At 42.2% G+C, this 20,382-nt stretch overlaps 1 protein-coding gene across 5 annotated transcripts in view; it reads left to right on the forward strand.

Moving 5' to 3' along the window:
- The window catches only part of DIS3L2 (DIS3 like 3'-5' exoribonuclease 2), a 183,139-nt gene that overhangs the window by 42,679 nt on the left and 120,078 nt on the right, over nucleotides 1-20,382 (forward strand). For all 5 annotated transcript variants that reach the window (XM_071566546.1, XM_071566545.1, XM_071566550.1 and 2 more), the window contains one exon: nucleotides 14,968-15,202. In XM_071566546.1, the coding sequence (XP_071422647.1) occupies nucleotides 14,968-15,202 (235 nt within the window). The remainder of the gene's footprint in view (nucleotides 1-14,967; nucleotides 15,203-20,382) is intronic.

Genomic DNA, 20,382 nt, shown 5'->3' on the forward strand with positions numbered 1-20,382 from the left:
ACTGGTGAGAAAGGAAGTGGAAGGGGTTTCCTAAAATTGTGGGCTGCCTGGGTAGGCTCTGAGAATTTGCTTCTCTTCCTTTTCTGTTTTATCAGCTGAGATGAGTCGTGAGTCAGTGTTAGCTGTATGGCATGTTTCATCATTGGAGACCTGTCAGAAGAGTTGATTAATAATCCAGAGCATTTGGATTCAGTGTGATAAAACCAATCATAACAAAGTACTTCATGCCTAACTTGAAGCTCTGAAGAAAATCCTGTTATCTTAAAAGTATGTGTATATGAAAGGGCTAATTTTTTCTTTCTTAACAAGATAAACATAAACTCAATGGTGAATTGCAGAGCAGCGGTACTGTTTCCAGAGGCTGCTTTCCAAACTTCCCTGAGATGAAGTGAAGCTGAGATTTAGGGTTGTCACTTGTGGAATTTCAAGAATATACTTCTCAAGACCTCCTTAGTTATATGGCAGAAGTTGTTATGGAACCATCTTATTTAAATGATATATAAATCATTATAATGAATCCAAATTTACTTTCTTCACTTTTTGGAACAGCCTGCCTTTTTGCTGGGTACAATTTGCCTTTTTTCTTTTGTGAAGTTGATTAAACAATTTATCGTTAACACATTCACTGTATGATAGTTTAACATTGTAAATATTATTCAAATAACTTCTGCCAGGTAAGGAAAATTGTTAAATGTGATCCCATACTTATTTTTACCCAGAGGGGAAGACTGAACAAGTGAAGGTTGCTTTGAGTTCAGCTGATCTGTATGAAGCAGCTTTGAATTTCCTGGGCTTGTTTAATGAGCATATTGAAAGCCCAGTGTAGCTGCCTGTCTCAGATCCAATAATTGTACATAATGTACTGCAAAGGAGAGAGTCTTTTCCTTTCTGGTTAAAAGAACTAGCAATCTGTCATTCTTTGTAATGAATGTTTTCAGGTAGCACAGCCCAGGCTTAGCATTTGAGCTGGCTTCCTTGTAAAGATTTGATTTGATTTCCTTGTTCTGTAATTTCCAGTGTTCAAGTGAGAGTTCTTGTTGGATGACTAACACATTTCAGCGCTGGTTAAGGCACTTTTGGAGACCCAGTGTTCTTCATATATTAAATATTTTATTAATGACATAAGCAGGTGTCAAGGCTAGTTCACAGTCACATGTTTTTGAGCTGTGCTTCTGAATTTTGCCATTCTCAGATTCATTTTGTAAGATTGTTGAATGGGGTTAGCCCTTGATGTTGTGCTGCTTCCTGACGTGGTTAATTAGCACCTTGGCTTTGTACCTCTTTAACATAACCAAATGCATAATTTTTCTTGTATTTCTGCTCTGCCTTGTAGTCTTTGCTGCGTGTTTGTTGAGAGAATTGCAAGTGTGTCCAGAATATTAAGAGGAATATATTGCTGCAGGTGAGCGGTTCTGTTTGAGGTGTGACCCCTCTGGGCAGTGACACAGGTCACCCATCGCTGCTTTTGCACAGCCTGAGAGAGGCAGCCTGCAGCCATCCACTGCTGGCACACAAAATGTGGCCTGAGGCAGAGAGGAGAACTCAGGGTGAGTCTGGGACAGAGCCTTAGTCTGTGAGTCGGGAATAGCTGGCTCTTGGTGACAGCCTGAGCCACACACGTGTGGGGGTGGTGGGCTCCATCAGGCTAAACCAACACACAAAACTGAACATAAATCCTACACTACTCATACCTGGCAATGGCCAAGCCATTAGGATTTGGAAACACAATTCAAAGATTTGCCAAGTTAGCCTGTGGTGATCACTAGAAGAGTTTGCCCAGGAGAAGTGAGTTATAAAGTAATTCAAGACTTTCTAAAAAAAGTCTTGCACAATCAGAGTTTAATGACCAAGGAGATGGCTTTGTGCTGCCATCATCAGTGTTTAAATCCTCAGCATTTTTTATTTGCACCTGTTTTTACTGATCTCATAACTGGCCATTGTTGCAGAACACATATGGAATTTGGTTGAGAGACCAACTTTTCTTTTCCTTTTGGATGGGATGCAAACTACCTATCACAATAATGTTTCTGCACTTGTGATTATGGGCAGTGTCAATATTTCCGTTATAAATTTTTAGATTTTTTTTTTAAAGGGGCTTAAAACTAAGTTGTAAAAATTTGTTCTTGGCAGAGAACTTGTGTACAACATCTCAGCTTGAATGAGACTTTTTAAGGAATCTTGAGAGAGGGAAGGAAAACTTGAACTGCTTTGTAAGTTGACGTTACAGAGGTGAATTATACGCTGAAATCTGTTGTTAGCAGTACTTGGCTTGTACAGCAGAAACCCCCCAGTGTTAGTCCCTTTCTTTGCATTACATTTTAAATTGAGTTATAACAATTGAACGTAACTTTTGATTCATTCTGTGGAAAAGCTTTTGGTAGACCACCATTCATTTCCAGGCAGGAAAAAGAGACTGGAGAATACCTGGCATCAGGAAGCAGGGAACTCTGTGGTGGCCAGTCCTTCCCACTGCTCACTGCAGGGAGAGGCTTTGTTATGGTAATGGTAAATCTATTTCTGAAGGAAAGAAGTAAAAATATGCCATTCCTGCTTACTGCATTTTTCAGTGCTGCAGGAGATGCTCTGAGACCACGTTTAATCAATGTATATTTTCACTGGATTAAATAAATCTGAATATTGATGTCATGAAAATAAGCTGAGAAGCCTGGTGGTGGATGCTGATGTGTTTTACTCTTCCAATAAACACTGCTTCAAAATTTAATGAAACATGCCCTGTTGCTAAAGGTAAATGCAAACAAACTGAGCTACAGACTCTGCTTGAGGTGTTTGCTGTTTAATGAGATTCGTCACTAAGTAATGTGAGCAGATCCTCATGACGCAAATGCCCGCGGTCGTTTCCCTGATGTCACTTCAAGAGGAAACCTGGTGATACTGATTGTTTTCACTGGAAGGAGAGAAAACTCTGCAGCAATGTAAGTCCTCAGCAAAATGTTGAGCATCACTCCTCTGTTTCCTGAAGCATCTTTGCCACACCTTGGGCCAGTGGTTTGCTTTAACTTCCATTAAGATGTGCTCCTGTCAAAGGCAACCTGTGTGTAACCTTGTGCTCATCTATTCACTCCTGTTAATGGACATTGCCTTTCACAGAAGCTTCCTACAAGTCCTGTTGAGCAGTCACAATGTTGTATCTGGTTTGGTGCAGCACTCACTGTGATCTGCCCCTGTTCCTGACTGTGGCAACTGAGCACAACTGGAAAACAACCAACCATGGAAAGGATGCATTTTGTTAGAGATAGTGGTGTGTGGAACCTGTACCTTCAGTGGGTGTTTCTGTGCCTTCCACAGGAAAAGACATACCAATTCCCTGGGGACAAACCAGTGACTGTGTTCTTGTGCCTGTCCTTCTAGAATATTTCCTGTTGTGGCAGATTTGTGGCTCATTTTTTAAAAAGAGAATAGTTCTTTGGTATTGTTGCTGTCACTTGCGTATCGATGAACCTGCACAACAAGAAAAAGTTACAGCAGAAAGGTGGTTCTGGAGAGCACCTTGGTGAGCTGGTTCTGCTGCTGGAGAGAAGTTCAGTGAAGAAATGTTAATGAAAATTTCAGAGTTTTTTGTTGTTACAATAGACAATTACCTAAACATTTTTGAATCAGATAATTTGGTTCTAAACTAGGTGAAATTTTGGTTTTGAATGTTTTGTCCAGTATATGAACTGATTTTGGAAAGGCATGGATAGCTAAATTGTGAAAAATTCTTATTAGTAAGTGCCTGAAATTTACATAGAGGTAGCTTTGCTACGGTCATAACTGTGGAGTCATTCATGATTTGCTTCTGTTTTGCTGTTCCAATGATATTTTCAGGTGTGATACAATTGAATGATGACTCAGGTCATCTTTAAATAGGAACTCAATAATTGGCTCTGATTAGTCTGTTAGATTTGTGTGTAGAAGTAAGATTTTTTTTTTATCCCAACAACAGAAAAAAGAAATGGTGTTTTGTTTTTGGAGCTGTAGGACATTGGGTCTATCCTGACTTGATTTCAAGCAGCAACTGAAAATAAACTAGTGCTGGTCTTTGATTATGTGAGTTCCCACTGTGAAAGTCAGATCTGTGATTGTGAAACCCTGAGCATGGTCTGTGGTTAGGCCTTAGACTGTGGGAGAGAAGAGGAGAGAAAGCCTCCTTCTGTCTTCATAGAAAGCTCACTGGTGTGTTTGTGTCTCTGATAAGCCCTCAAGAGTTAAGTATTGCTTTGAAGCATTTGGAAAATTAATCTTCACATGTAAACCAAATGTCATCCCCTTTTTCTGAGTGGAGAAAGCCCCCCCCTCTTCTGGCACACCTGCCTCCCCAGCTGCCTTAATGTATTTTTCCTTGGTGTGCACTTGCTTTAGTACCTGTGAAGCTGAGTGGGACCCAAGATACTTGATACTTAATACATGAAAATTGTTCAGGTATTTGTGTTTGTTGCTTTACCCCGTGTGCCTGCTTTGCTATTTTCAGCCTTCTGTTCACACTTAGACTTGGCCTTGCCAGCTGTGTGAAATTCACTTACAGCATCTTCAGGACAGGCTGTGCAGCTCTGCCTAGCACGGTGTCAAGTGCTGCAAACTGGGCAACGTGGTTTGAATGACTTTCCAAAAGTCATGGGCAGCTGTGAGCAGGATTATTTTCCTTGAGCAGGATTACTTTCCTTAGACATTTTGTAAGGAACTTGTTGAAAGTCTAAGATAGATATGAAAGTTTGGGATTTCCTGGCTGTAATAGTGATTACCATGAAGTCAGTGCCATCTGCACTTTCTAACTAGGTATTCAAGGATTCCTTGCCCAAATAAATGGATTTGTAGCAGGTTTAGGTCACAAGTGGGGAACCTTCCCAGTCTGATAACCCAGTCTGTGTATTTGCAGGAATCTTGGAGCAAAATTTTGCTGCTGTCATCTCCTGCTTCTCCTCCACAGTCTCTTGGTTTTGTATGTTGCAGGGTCAGGATTTACCAAGTGTGAAAGGAGTACATTTGCCTCACAGCTTGTCTTCTCTTCAGTAGTAGCTTTAAGGTACACAGAAAGATCTCAACAGTGGAGGAAGCTGTTACCTTTCAATCCCCAGTGAATCATCTGATTTTTCTTTTCCCCCACTCACCATATTTGCAGGGATTGTCCCCTCTAGTTCCTTTCCTCTTCAGCCCTGCCTGCCCCTGTTCCATCACAGCTTCCCTTAAGCACAGATATTTTCCAGTGCTTGTTCTGGTGTGATGGGAAAGGTACTGAATTCACAGTGCTCTTGGTGTGCCTGACTGGAGCTGGCAGCATCACAACACACAAAACACAGTTAACTCAGTAGCCAGTTGGTATCTCAACCCATTTGCTGGAGGATGGAGCCACATAGTGAGAAGCCACTCTGGCAGGTGGTACCAGCTGGCTCCTGCATGGAAAATGTGGTGTTAAAGTGGACTTCCCAGTTTTCTGTTGTTATGAAGTTTTCTGGGATGTGTCTCTATCACCTGTTACCAAATCTCTTCACCTTCACATCAGACCATGACTCTTTGCATAGGAAGTGCTAACTGGTTTTGTGCAGGTGATGAGTATCATGATGGGCTTGGGACAGGCAGTTGTTCTTAATTGGAACCATATTTTAATACAATTAAAACTGGTTTAGAAATAAACGTAGATGCCAGTTTGCCTGGTGTGACAAGGTAGAGACCACAGGAGTTGGATCTAACTTTGCCAAGCTCATTTGATGGGATCGAGACAGGCATTGTGGGATGCACTCAGCCCAGAGCAGCTTCATTTTGCCTTTCATGACCTCAGAGGAACAGTTGATCACAAAAGAATTGCAAGAATGTTCTTCCAGAAAATAAAAAGAAATAAGGACAGGGCAGTCCAGCTGTTGACTGAATGCAGCCATGAAGATGGATGACTGGAAAGGCTAAGGAGCTAAGAACTGTCTGAAGCACTCCTAGTGTGGGAGTCTCAGTGACGCTTCAGTAGTGACTTGTTTAGGTTCCTGATGGGCCTTCTCACACTGTGTGAATAAATAAGCAGACGTGGACTGATGGAACACACCAGTCAAAGGAAGTTCCTACTGGGGCATACATGCTCTGAAAACTTCCATAAATTGTTCTGTAATGTGACAGTTTCCAATTATGGGTTTTCATAATAAGAGACTTACTGGCAACCAGTAATGCAAGTTAACAGTGGAAATTTCTATTGCTTTTCTTGGCCCCTGTGCATTTCCTGGACATTGTGTGTTTTGTCCCAGGTGTGCCATTCTGGGCTTTGAAAGTGTGTCAGAACATGTGTGGGGCTCCAGCCCCTGGGAGGTGGCACTCAGAGTCCGATCAAAAGGAATAAAAAGAGCAAGTGAGGGGCTTAAGGCATGAGCCCCAACATGTGAACTCTTGGTTGATTTGTTTGTTTCCTGCCTTGATGAGTTAAAGTGTTGATCACGAGTAAGAGATTTTCTTAGACATGTGGGAAATAATTTCTGTAGAGTTCTGTAGAAAACTTCAAAACATTGGGAGGCATAGGTATGCAAATATCTTGGATAGCTCCTCCAGTGCTATTTGATTAGTTTGCATTGTTGACCCACTTGCCTCCTATGGGCACGTGCGGGTACAGGCTTGTTTGGTTTGTGAAATGTTGAATAAGTCTTCAAAGAGTATCACTGTTTCCAGGAAATATGTTTCTCCTACATACTTGTGTTGTTTAAACAAAAAAAAAAAGGAGGGCAGTAATGGATAACACTTTGGTTTGTGCAAGCCAGCAGTGTGGATTTGCTTGGCATTGCAGCTTTCAAATGATACACACTCAGCACAAGTAGATTCTTTTCTGATTACATGCAAGCAGTGTGTAATAATTACATCTTTTAAAATATGTATTGATTAGTGGTGTTGTCTTGAAGTTGCAAATGATCCAAAAGGCTGTCTGCTTCTTTACATCAGATACAAACTGGGTATCTTTCTGCACTGGTTTGCTGAAAATGCAGGTATTTCAGAGAATCATACCTTTGAAGATGTAACCTTATGTTATTCTCTTCTTCTAATCCACCCCTCTTGAGTGATTTATTCTGGGGACTGTGCATCATAAGTTTTGTCCTGGCACCCATTCCTGTAGTGTTGCAGTGCCTGTGCACATTACCAGAAAAAGATGGCTGGGAGACAGTTTAAAAAAAATATGTTAAACCAAAAAGAAAAGAACACACACTCAAAGAAAAGAAAATCAGTTCCAGTTAGTAGAGAGGATTTTGCTACCAATGTGGATGGGGCATAATTTGATTTAAATGACTTTTGAAAAACAGTTCTCGAAATTGTTCCATGCATTTTCTTCCTGGCTACTGTTGAAAATATGGAGCCGAATATTTTCTGTGATGTTTCAAACCAATATGTTCTGGCAAGCTCAGAGCTGGGCCCTGTGCATTACACTCTTGTTTCCAGTTCGCTGTGGCCTGGAGTGCAACACTCAGCTCATGAGGTGCACCAAAGTGGGAGGTCTTGCAAGGAGCAGGCATTACAAAGACCCAAGGTACAAGGAACATTTCGCTGGGGTCCAGCAGGGAGGCTGCCAGTTTTAAGGGCCTCATTTATGAAAAGAATTTGCTGGTAGGAGATGGAGAAGCTGTGTGTGCCTCTTTGGATTTTGTGACTGTGCAGGACGAGGTTGATTCCCAGGTGTTGTTAAAGGCTTGGTGCTGAACTGAATCTTTTGCACTTCCCTGGGGCCAGAATTTTCTCACTGGAGACATTTGTTGCACAGATGATGGGCTGTGGCCAGGTATTCATCTCTGCTTTAAGTGTGCCAACATATCGTTGTATGGAGGAATAGCCTGTGGGTTGGGAAGCTGTATCATTTCTGCTCCAGAGGCTCCTGTGCCTTGGGGAATGTGTGTGGGAAGGTATTCTGAAAATAGAGGCTGTTTTTTTAGCACCAAATCAAATCCCAGGGGTGGCAGCAGGGGTGGAAGTGTGGAACCAGTTTGTTGATCTGGCTATAATCATACACAGCTCCTTGTGGTGCTGTCGGGAGTCCTTACCAGGCTGGCTTGCCTACAAAGGCAACTGTCCCCTGCAAGTGGATCAGAGACACTGTCCTTCCTCACTTCTCTTTGACACCATTACCCTCAACACATTAAATATTACTGAGCTGCTCTGGAGAGTGAACCCCCTCAATTCAATCCTAGAGTGATATCTCTTAGAGGTATTCCCAGTTAATCCTTGGGAAAGGCTATACAGATCTACCAGGGCCTATTAGGAGCCTTTACCAGCTCTGCTTTCCAAGCACCTTGGGACAAGGGGTCGACTGTGAGCTCACATATTTTTTCAGCAGGCTGCAGGTTGGCTCCTTTTTGGAGTTTCAGAGTGGTGTGATCCACAGGAAGTGGGGAACCTGTGCTGAGCAGGGGATGGCTGCTTTCAACAACTTTTTCTTTTCCTGCTTCTCAGCAGTTGTTCAAGAGTGCAAAAGGCAGGAACATACAGATGGAGCTGTTTACCCTGTTAGGAGAACCAGATGAAATGAACCTGAGGAAACCTGGTCCTGATCCTAGGACTGTGTGTCTTACAGGCAGTGATGCAAAAGCCAGACTTGGGAGAGGTGGGTCCAGGGAGACCACAGAGAGGTGGCAGGAGCAGACTGGAGGAGAGACAGGGGGCAGAGGCAACTGTCTGCTGGTCAGTGATAATGAAGTGTAGATAAACATGTTTGGAAGCAGACTGTAGGTGTCCAGGGCAACAGGAATGGGGAGCTTTCAGAGGCAAATGACAGGTCAGTGACCAGATAGGGAGTGGAAATACATCGTGAGGAGACAGTTCTTGTTTTGGCTTTAGGATTCAGAAAGGTCAGTCTTGAGAAGTTTCCCTGTTGATGCTTTTCCACTTGTTATTGTGGTTATTTCTGCAAGGTGGTAAGAGAAGGACTTAAGCTGGACTTGGAGGGGGCACACTGTGACCTGGGATGCTTAGGTACAACCTGAAGCACAGAGAGAAGTTGAGTGACCAGCTCTGGAAGGAGGTTTATTGGTGGAAGCAGAATCCAGTAGTGAGAAAAGGTGGCTGTTCGAAGATAAAGGTTTTTTTCTACAGTTAATTATGTTACTTGTGCAGCTGCCTGACAAATGTGGATATAGGGCTGTCTGCTGTGTCTGCTTGGGTTGAACTAAATCTGGATGCTTAGTCTGGCTACTTGAATTAACTCTGCAGTAAAAACTCACTTTGTGGGTTAGGCTGAGAAGATGGACTGTAGGATGCTGGGGAGGGCAGCTGAGATGGCTTTGGGGTTTCAGCAGGTTTGGTGGCCTTCTGGTAGATCTGTCTCTATGTTTTGTTTTCAAAACACAGGCCTCAGATTTTGTTTGTTTCTGTCCCACTTCTCACCCATTGCAGAGGGTTGAGTCAGAGAAGACAGAAAAGTCACTGTTTCCAGGAAGCCTTTGTGTACTCGGATCATTTGCCCTCTGAATCCACGAGCAGGATGGCATTGTAGCAACTGCTGTGCCAAAACTGTGTGTAACATCTGGGAACAACAGAGCCCACTAGGGAGGAGCAAGTAGCCTTTTCCTAATCAAGAGGGAGAGATTTTAATATGGATGTTTGTATGGTTATTGCATCCAATGTGATGCCTGAAATGTAAACTGTAATGTGCTGTTAATATGAAATAGCTGTCCTGTGGGCTGTTAGCAGTTGTTTCCAGTGATTTAGAGTGAAAAGATTGTAACAAAAAAGCCATCAACCCCAAATCACAAAACCCCTTAGCCTAACATTATTGTTATTTTAACAGTAATACCATAACTGCTCCTCCTGAGACTCATCACCTTTACTGAGCTATTGTCTTCTCCAGAGCTCTTTGGTTTACATGAGATTATGAAGAGAAGAAAGGGGAATTGAAGCAGGTGTTTCTTCTTCTATTGGAAGTGCCATCCTTTCTTTATCCAAGGAGGAGCTAGAGCGAGCCAGCCTTTGTTTGGTTACTCTTTTCAGTAAAGCAAACCTCTTCCTCATGGTATTTATGGTAGCTTGGCTCTAGCCCGTTTGTGTGAGGTGTGACAGCATCCTCATGTTAGCTAGGCTCTGTTCCTACTCCCTTGTGAGGGAACATTAGGGAACAGGCTTTAAAGTGAAGCCTATTTAGTATGGCCAAAGCTGGGAGACTGATAGATGCAGGTGTTCTCAGCATTGATATGAAATGTGGTGTTTGCTTTAGTGTTGTGGTAGCAACGGTCCTTTTAACGATGAGATGGTAATTTGGTCCCAAGCCCCTGTTTTCAGCTGTCTTCCTTTTGAAATAACTGCTTTCAACCTGTTTCTGAGACTTGTTGCTCAACTGCAGAGAGGACCAACAGATCTGACCTGAACTTTGTCTCCCTACCCAATATTGAGCATAATGACTTGTGTATGGCTAAAGCCGAACTTGTGTTTGACCGAATGGTTTTCTGGAAGAAAGGCATCTTACCTTGGTCTGCCAGCCTCAGAATGCAGGCTTAGGCTAGCACCTTGTTTTCCTTCTAGCAGTTCCCATTTTCAGTTCTCCCTGTTTAATGTGAGCTCCTTGCCCACTATGAACCTATTTTCAGCTCCCACTCACTGGTGAATTGACTGCACCTTTCTGTAGCAGCGTGAGGAGACCTTTTATGATTGTAAACCAACTCCTACAGTGCATTGTTTGCCCCCCCCAGTGAAAAGACTTAGCATTAATGGCTTATCATTTCTAAAATCTTTTGGGCTTGTTACATGTTTTGGGCTTGATTACTCATTAGTAGATATTTTACTGGGTTTTGACTGAGTTACAGAAGTTGTTGCAGTGTTGTGTTATGTAATCTCCATTCTTCCTTAGTATCCTTACAAAAATACTCTTCTTAATATCAGCATTTTGAGTGTGATGAAGAATTTGATTTTTACTGAATCTGTGTCCAAAACAGCTGATGATGATGCTGCCTCCTCACCTGCCAGATGTTTTCAGTGAAGGAAGTCTCTTTACACAAGGTTCTGTGGAAAGCAGTGACCCTCAGTGGAGAGTTTTTAGGACTTCTTAGCCATGCAAGGTGTATTCATCCAACTCTGTCTAGTTCAGCAGTCATCCATGTCTCACCTTCAGATCTATGAGGATTCATGGATTGCTTGTAAGGATCAGAGATAAATAAGAAAGAAAAGCAAACCCTTTGGTGTCAACCTTAAATGCTCTGGGGGCTTGGTGCATTTATTGGAAAGGGCCTTGGAGTCAATAGCTAAAAATTATTGAAAATCACTGATCTGGTTCAACAGTTTGAGATTATAGGCTGATGTCTTAGTTATTGTCTCTTGCCACTGAGGAAGCAGCAGCAAAAGCCTCACACCTGATCTGAGACTAAACAGACCAGGGTTTGTCCTTGTGTGGATGGTAAGTTTGTGAAGAGCTTGGATCTAGCAGGACAGATACAAGATTGGGTCTGGCTGAGAAAGCCATTTCTCCTGCCGCTCAGGAGGTAACCCTTGTGCTTGCAGATGCACAGGTTTTCAGTTCACTTTTCTGTTTGAACAAGTTCCTCCTGAGTGAGGCCATTTCATTTGATGGCTACTTCAAGACGGGGCTGGATGCTCTGCTGTCCAGATTGTACTTATCCATGCCAGGATGTTCTTGCCCACTGGCTGCTTTTATGGTTGAAATGAGATTTTCGTTCAAAGACCTGGTGTTCAATCCGCTATGACTTTACAAATGAAACCAGTCACTGTGGGGCAGAAACTTGATGCTTGTTCAGTGATAAATGTGTGTTTAAAGTTGGAAGAAAACTTATTCAACCACTGTCTTAAGGATCAGATATTCAAATTAGCACTTGTCTTTCATCAAAATGCTTATTAAAACTTTAAAAAATCATTATTAAAGAGCATATCAAAATAACAACCATAAGGTTGACCTCTGACTTCCCATGTTGGGAAGTTAAGGTCCTTTCAGGGACTTTAATGATGCATCCTGGGGTGTTTGCATGGCAGTGGGGTCATATATTTCATGCATATGGAGCAAAGGGGAGTCCCATCTTTCTGGGTCCGTGCAGAGTCAGCTGCATTTGCAGGGTTTGGGACTGTGTACTGCACATTTGACTACATGATGGACTGAGCCAGTTGTCTACTTGCTTTATTCTGTGTCTGATCAGTATCAACGTGTTCTAGATCTGTGCATTATGTCATGTACAAACTGCAATATCATAAGAAGAAATAGAGTGCAATATCATCAGTTTCTTGTTTCTGAGATGCTCCATGTAAGAAATGCTTATTCTGTCATGGTTGGATTTGCTGCTGCTCATGGACAGAAGGATCGTGCTCCTTGGAATCCGTGGGATGAGCTCGTGTTGACCGGTACCTCTGATCATCTTAAATGGGGTAATTGTATCCACTGAGCTCCCGGTTTTGTAAAGTCTTATGCAGCTTTCCAGTCTTGTGATGTACAGCTTTCCTAAATTTTTGGTGTGGTATGAGAAATCTTGGGTGAAATTTCCTGCTTTGTTATGTATGAGGTCAGCCTAAATGATCTGTCTTGGCCTTAAAAAGGAAACAAATCCTATTGCCCATGCTTGCCAGACTCTGAACATTTTGCTGCTCTAGTCTTCATGGAGGTCATGATTTTGTGGACTCTGGAGAACTTTACTTAAAAATCCATTTGCAAATCCTTACGGAAATGTGCGACTGGGGGCTTAGGTAGTCACAGCTGGAGTGCTGTGCTGCTGGTGACAGCAGTGTGTGTCCTCTGGCTTGGGGGAAGCATTGCAAGTTTAGCATATAGCATTTAAAATTAAATCTGAATCTGTTGCCTTCTTTAATGCCACATAAACTGTTCAAGCATAACCTTTCCAGTGCTGCATCTTTAAAGAAGCATTTCCTATCATTAAGATATATTTGATGTTGTTTGCTGCTCTACATATAGAAAGCTTATCAATTTAGCACCCAAAACACATCCCACACAACTTGGGGAGGAAAAAAAATGCAGGAAAAGCCTGAAGGGGTTGAAGCAAATGAACTCCTGCTGCAGTTGCACACTTGCACACATCTGGTGCAGTTGAAATTTGAGAGCTGAATACATCCACATCTGACCATGATAGGGTCCAAACATTACTGTTGACACTGGTTTTCTTTTTGGATAGGTACACTGGCAGAGTCAGTAGCGTGTGGAGCCTTGTCAGCTCTCTAATCTAATAGACTGTTCTTGCCCAGACCATTGTGTGTCAGTATTTTATGTACCAAATGCAGCCAGGTTTAATAATCAGCCATTTTCCTACCTTCTGCCAAACTTTTTCCCTTTTTTGTCACAATTTAATGTTTGAGTCAAAATCTGCTATGGTAACAAATTATATACATGTTAAAAAATGAAAATAAAGATGGAAAGCAGAGTCACAAAAGGTAACAGGAGTTCAAAGTAATGTCATGTGAGTTTTTTATTTTTAAAGACTTGAATTCAGCCCCATTTTAAAATTGATTTTATTTCTATTTTGTATTGTGAAAAGCTTACAGAGAAATGGATACTGCTTGAAAGCATGGCTGTAGCTCTGAATATGTAAAGCTGTGAAAGTATTCCCTGTTCAGGTCTGATTTGATCTATTTTATTTTTAGTTACTAAACAATAATTTGTGGATCTTTCTGAAACGTATTTTTCTTACTTGGAATGGTTGCCTTCAGCTAAGACTTGTTGAGGCTATTTATGTTATTTCTAGCGACTATATAGATCATATAAACTGTTACCAGAAAGTTGTTTTGCTTGTTTTACTGCATTTTTTAAAGAGCCCTTCCCTTACCTGGCTGGTGCCATGAGTTGCTGCTCTCAGGTACTGGGTTAGTGATGGTCCTCAGAGCAGGGACCTTGGAGGAGATCCCTGGGGAGTTCCCTGCCTGGCAAACACCTGCACCAGCTGGAGGGGAGCTCAGTCACTGGAAGGGCATTGGAATGGAGTCATCCAGTTTCTTTGTGATTTTAATGTTTAGTAGGTTATTTATTATTCTGACCTGATTTGAATCTCTCACTGAAGCAGCACAGCTTGAGTGAAACTTGAACATTTTTGTAACTAAAACCTGGATCTCAGTACGCCAGCTGGGTGGGTGTTTGCAGCTCACTGTTAGTTGCATGCAGGATGCTGGTAAAGGCCTGGGGCCCAAGGTATCATCCAGTTCTGTCATTATATCTGGTTACCTGCAATGGGGGAGCCATCCAGGTTTGCTGTCTGCTTTACTGTGGCGTGGGCTCGTCATGATTTTGTCTGATGTGATTACATGTGTGGTTTCTCCTCCCCTTGTGCTATTGCTGCACTAAAGTGGAGCCAAATCTGTAGCAAGACTTACAGTTACTTACCTGATATCAATTAGTTAATAGTTAATTAATTTGCACTTCAATTCATTTCTCTTGGTAATTTAATTGGGATATTTGTATAATTAACAGCAATAAAGTGCCTTTAACCAAACGACCACGGCCTGAAATAAATGCAAAGCTTGGTGCCTTTCCAAGCTGCCACAGTCCAGTTCCCCTGCAGGTCACAGGTATTCTCTGCTCTCTGCTTTCTGAGTCTCTTCCTGATTGTGTATTGAGGAGCTCTCCTGGAGATGTGCTTTGACATGATCCCAGAATTCACTGGAACTGCTGGAGTTTCGAGACGTCCCAGGATGATTAGTGTTTCTTGGTGAACAATGGTCTGAGCAACTCATGAAATTGTAGTGTATCCTCCTCCCTCCCTGTACTCACTCTGAACTTCTGCAGAGCTGATTAGGGGCTTGGCAGGAACTGTATGGTTATGCTCTAGGTACACTTTGGATACATTATTGTCACAGTTGAGGTATTGCAAAAGCCACACTGTTCCTGTCTTTATCCTAGTGAGGTACCTCTTTTGATTGTGCAATATCTGTGGCTAATTACATGGCAATTGCAGTGTGCCACCAGCCACCCATAATTCACTATCAGCTCCTTGGGGATGGAGATGAAAAAGGAAAGATAATGTTTTCTTTCTTCAGTCCAGTGATTTAGCTTGCCTCTGTATTTTTAATCCCCTGCTCCTTCAGGTAATAAAGCCAGATGGTAGTGACAAAGAAACAGAAGTCACACATGAATCAGATGTCCCTGAGGATATGTTGGGAACTTGCATTCCTCAAGAGACAGCGAAAGGCGATGCTAAAAGTCCAGATGTCATTATAGAAGCTCAATTTGATGATAATGATGCAGAGCATGGACAAGACCACTTGCAGGATACGGTGTCAGATGACATTAAGAAGCTTTCCCTGGATCCTGGCGAAAAGGGTGAGTAGATCAGATTGCTGATTTAAGCCTTTATTTGAGCAAACTGTTGAAGTATTACTTGGTTGCCTTGCTTTGCTGTGAGATATAAAATGCAGGCATAAAAGCTTAATGTCTTATCACTTCTATCCCTTTCTGTAAAACTGCCTTCATAGTTTTGAATGGATATTAATGACTGAGTTTTATGTAGTTTTGATTGGTACAAAGAAGATCTGAAACAGAAGTCACACCTTTAGATTTCCAATTTTCAGGGCTATCTGGGGACTGCTGGTTGCTGTTTTATTCAAGATGGTGCTGTAGCAGTTTCCTTCATTGCAACTTGGCTGGCCAATCTGTGTCTCAGTTTGGGGATAAGAATATATTTCCTTGGGGGCAGTTAGGTTTGTTGCTATTTTCAAACAGTTGAGTTATGAGCAACTTAAAGATTTGGTCCATTTAAAAAGAAAATTGCACTAAAACCTAAAGCCAATTATGCGATCTGTTTTGAAGGCAAACCTATTTTATTCCAAATCTGACTTCCATCCAAGCCATCGAGTGTTGCTTAGGGCAAAATACAACAGGCTCCCTTGTCCCAAACTATGCTGATGCTGCTCTTTGCATGTCCTTTGTAGTACTAAATCCCTTCCTGAAGAACTGTGTGTTGAAAGGGTTCTGACAATTGGCACATTTAACGTGGACCTTCAGCTGGTCATGAAAATTTTGCCAGGGCAGATATTCTGGTGTGTTCCTGTTTCATGCCCCAGTTGTCCAGGAAAGATGGCAAAAACTCAAGGCACAAGTAGATGTTTGACAAATCTTGGTGGTGGTTGTAAAGCTGTCCTATTTAATACCTTATGTTTTCCTGAGAGGTTTCTTTTGAAGATGCTCAGACCCCTGCCTGTACTGTTGGTTGACTTCCATTTTTCACACCCATATATTAATAAGACTGGAAATAACATTTGAATGGAAGTGTTGTAGTTTTTATGACAAAACATTGGTTTCAGCTCATGGGTAGAGCTGCCACCTCACCAGTTTGTGATGCCATTTCCTTCTGGGTACCTCCACTGTGTTTGAGTTCCTGCCAAGGTATGTGAACCAGCTCGCATCTTGTTCTGTTCCTTTCCAGCACAGGACTTGAGTTGGAAGTTACTCATCTTGTCTGTGGGTGTTTTACACAGGCAGTTGTTAACCCCACCTGTACCTGTTTTCCAGTTCTGGACATGGTGTTGTAGCTGCACACTTCTGAGCCGCTTTGACTCAACAATTCTAAATCTCCGGAAATGCTCCTGAGTCATGTGTTGTGTCTGTTGCATCTTTATTGCTTCTGAAAGCAATGCCAAATTAAACTTCAGAGACGTATGCCCTAGTTTGATACCAGCATCTCAAATAAAGTTTGAGCCAGTATTTTACTTTAGCTGTGTGACTGTGCTTTAGTGTGAGGACTTGATGAGAGTTACTCCTTGAGTTCCTCACGATGCTCTGGAGTGACCTGTGCTGGAGGTTATAAAGTCATCTTTCAAAATCTGTGCCATCTGAGTAGGTTTTGCCATTTGATTCTGTCTTGGAGAATATTTGTAGGACAAATGTGAGATCAGCTTATTGTCTGCACAATTGAAATCCAACTTACTTTTCCACTGCAGTTACCTAAGCCAGCTGTTTTCTTTTGTCTTCAAGGCCTTTCCTTGTTCACCCTTCACAAGCCTTGTTGCTGGTGTGGATGTGCCAGTTGGATTTCTGCTGAGTTTGCATTTTGCTATCACCTCTTTTCATACTTGCTTCAGCTTCTTTGGCCATATAACCCATATGGAGTTTTCCCTAGTTTCTTCTTGCTCCACTTTTTAATGCCCTCCTTTTTTAATACATATAAAGTTTACGATGCTGCTTTTTCTGAGGGTGTTTTTGAGTAGTTGATGATTGCTTTGGCTTGTTTCCTGTCCTTCATGCAATTTCTCATAACATCACTTATCCAGATTTTAAGTCTTGCCTGGAAAACAGCTATAGTTATTCTAGCATCACTGATAACTGTCATGGAGAAAGAAAAAGTCCTGCCAAATAGAACCTTCCCAGGTGTGGCTCAAAATGCTTTTTTAAAAGGACCAAACATATCACTTTTTTGAGGCAGAACTCAACCTTGGAGGGCAATATCTGCTGGACTTCCTAAGGCCATCCACTGGAATGTGGAGGAGCACCAGCAGGCAGAGTGCTTGGTTGGACTGTGGTGAGTGGGGGTGCCTTTCCTTCCCTGTGCCCCGTGGGGATCTCCTGGGAGAGCTGCTTGGCTGGTGCTCCTGGTTGAACTTCTCTTTCCAGCAAACTCACCTTTTCTTTTATGTTACATCCTTTCTGCTGGAACAGCTACTGCTGCAAAACAGCGAAGTATGGGAGCTGGGACCCATGGGGGGATTTCTTCCTGAGCCACCAAACTCAGTGTTTTATTTGCTGAGAACCCTCTTCCCTGAGAGAATTCCTGTGTCTCACAGCCCCATTGAATGGCCTTATGCACAAAACTGAGCAGAAGGAATTTTCCATGGCCGGTGCAACTCTTAAATGAGCTCTTGTTATGGGCTTGCTTCCTTTTCTGGAAGGTTTTCTTTGAAGGTTTCAGGGTAGACAAAATTGCCATCAAGGATATTAAATGAAATAAAATGAAGAAACAGTTTATTACATTCTCATAAGCACTTTGTCTGTGTGTGCATTTACATATGTGTGTGTATATGTATTTGGAAGGATCCATATATACATAAGAGCTGGGCAAAATTAAAACTAAACCAAAAACCCACCAGATTTCTGGAAGTGAAAAATATCTGTAACTACTGTAATGAGTCAAAAGTAAATTTTGCTTATTCTGGGCAATAAACCAGAACAATGTTGAGATGGTCGTCAAATCTTTGTGCATGAACACAACTCTGCAAATTGCTGCTCTCAGTTGCAAGATGCCTTTCTGACATAGGAGTAGAATTGTGCAATATCTCTGCTGGCTCATTTATTCTGCTGCTGATGGTCAGAATGAACCATGAAGAATAAAAGTAGATGTGTCATTTGAATAAGAGCAGTCTGGATCATGCTGAGAGTGCAGCCAGTTTTGATGTGTTTTCTGCTCTGGCCTGTGTCCTATTCCTCACTGTGGCTCTGTTCCTCTTCAGAGCACAGTCACCCCTCTATCTCTAGTTACACGCTGGGGCAAAGAATTTTGGGGTTGGCCCTTGCTGTGAGAAGCTCTGAGGCATGAAACATCATGTACACTGATTACAGCCCAGATTTGAGGGACTGAATTTCCCTGAAGTCATTGTATGTTGGACTTCTATGCCTCTGTGGGGCTCATGGCAGACTGGTAGAAATGGTTATTGTGCACAAGTCTACAGGCTGAGACTCAGATGTTGGATCTGTCTTCACTAACTACTACTGTTATGAGAGCTGTGATTCCTGCCCTTCTCTTCCTAAGACCCCAAGAGAAATGGGATACAACAAGAGAGAAGTCCACAGGAGGGAAGAGACCTTCACATTCAGCCTAATTCTCAGCCCATGTACTTTCTGAAAGTTCTTGTCCTCATAAAAGCGTGTCAGTCTTACTTTGCTCAAGGATATTTAAGTAGAAGTTCATATATGGTGTCACTGCCAGAAGTAGTTCTGGTCAAACGAGTTTGCTCCACTTTTGGACTCTTCTTTCAAAGAAGTTGGGTTAAAGATTATCTTCAGAAAAGTCTCTGGTCTAGGAAGTGACAAGCCTTTTTCTTCCCCATCACACTGTTCTACACAAAGAGCGATATTGCCCTGTTCCAAAGTTCAATTGTCTGAATGTTAAGCTTTGATCGCTGGTCTTTCCCAGCAAAGTTTAAAATCTATTTTCTCTTGCATTTTCAGCTCTGTTTCCAAGGTGTAAATTTTTATACATTCTGAACAAACTTTCCCTCTGTAGTTTTTCCTTACAAAGACAGTAAGAATGAGCAGTAAAACTGAAGAAAGTTTCTCAGCTCCCTTAGTAGTGTCCTTCAGACCTTCTCTGGGGCTTCTCTGCTCTGTTGAAATGCAGGCAGACAACAAGGCAATAGTAGCATCCTGACACTACTCTGAACACCAGTGTGTACACAGAAAAAATTAATTCCCTGTGCTTGGTATGGACATGCAAGTCCTCTGTGTTTTACCCCGAGACCCCAAGTTACTCTGTGTCATTGCCATCCACAGGAGTCATCCACCAGTTCACATGACCTTTACTAGGCTTGTAATTCTTTCCGTTAATGCTCATTCACATTGACTGCTGCAACAGAGGTCATGTAACTTTTATCACTTAGTACTGAGCTAAATACATTATTTCTATGACTTCTCACTGCAGTAGAAGGATTTTCTTTATGCTCTATTTCAATATGTATTAAAAATTAGAAACTTGTCTGTATCCCCTCCACCTGGGAAAAGTGCAGAATGTTCTGTGCAGAATGCTTTATGATGCTGCATCCCTACACAGTCTTGGGTGTCACACGAGTTTCATGCCAGTGTGAGCTGTCTCTTGTTAAATATTGGCCCCAGATCACTCTGATAAAGCACCGTCAGTCATTGAACAGTAGCAGCTACTTGCACTCGTGAGAAGGGCAGCTGAACTCATAAAAGTGTCTCAGCCTTTCTTAGCAAAAAGATATTCAAATAAAAGTTTGTGGAACTGTGTGACTATGCCAAAAGCTGTCCTTGTCAAACTAGTTTGCTCGGCTCTTTTCGACGCTTCTCATGGGAGATCTTACTGTACCAGATACACAGAATATCCTGCTTCCCACGGGGTGGAAGTCATCAAGCTGGTGCACTGGCTGCCCTGGCAGCAATCAGTTGTGTTTGTTCAGGATTTCCACTTGCACCTACACTTCTGCAAATCAGAGTTGGGATATCCGAATGTCCAAAGTTTGCTCATTACCTTGACGTAATGAAGTTTGAATAGAAATGGCTCATTTGTAGGCAGAGTAAACTCACATGAACTGAGTAGCTGATGGATAATGGATAGAGTTAACAGAGCTTAGGTTGGAGCTGCTGCAGAACTTGCACCTGTTCCCCTGTCTGTTCAACATTTGCCAGGTGGACACTGCTCAGTCTCTTTTCAAGTCAAATGTGACTGTTGATGTCTAGTAGCCCTGGTAAGGTCAGAAATGATGAGTTTAAGTTGGTTGGTGTCCACAGTGCTGCTGACCAGAGGCTGTATTTTGTGTATTTCAGGGTTGTTTGGC

This window comes from Pithys albifrons, chromosome 11 (assembly GCF_047495875.1).
Source record: "Pithys albifrons albifrons isolate INPA30051 chromosome 11, PitAlb_v1, whole genome shotgun sequence".
Taxonomy (NCBI): Eukaryota; Metazoa; Chordata; class Aves; order Passeriformes; family Thamnophilidae; genus Pithys; species Pithys albifrons.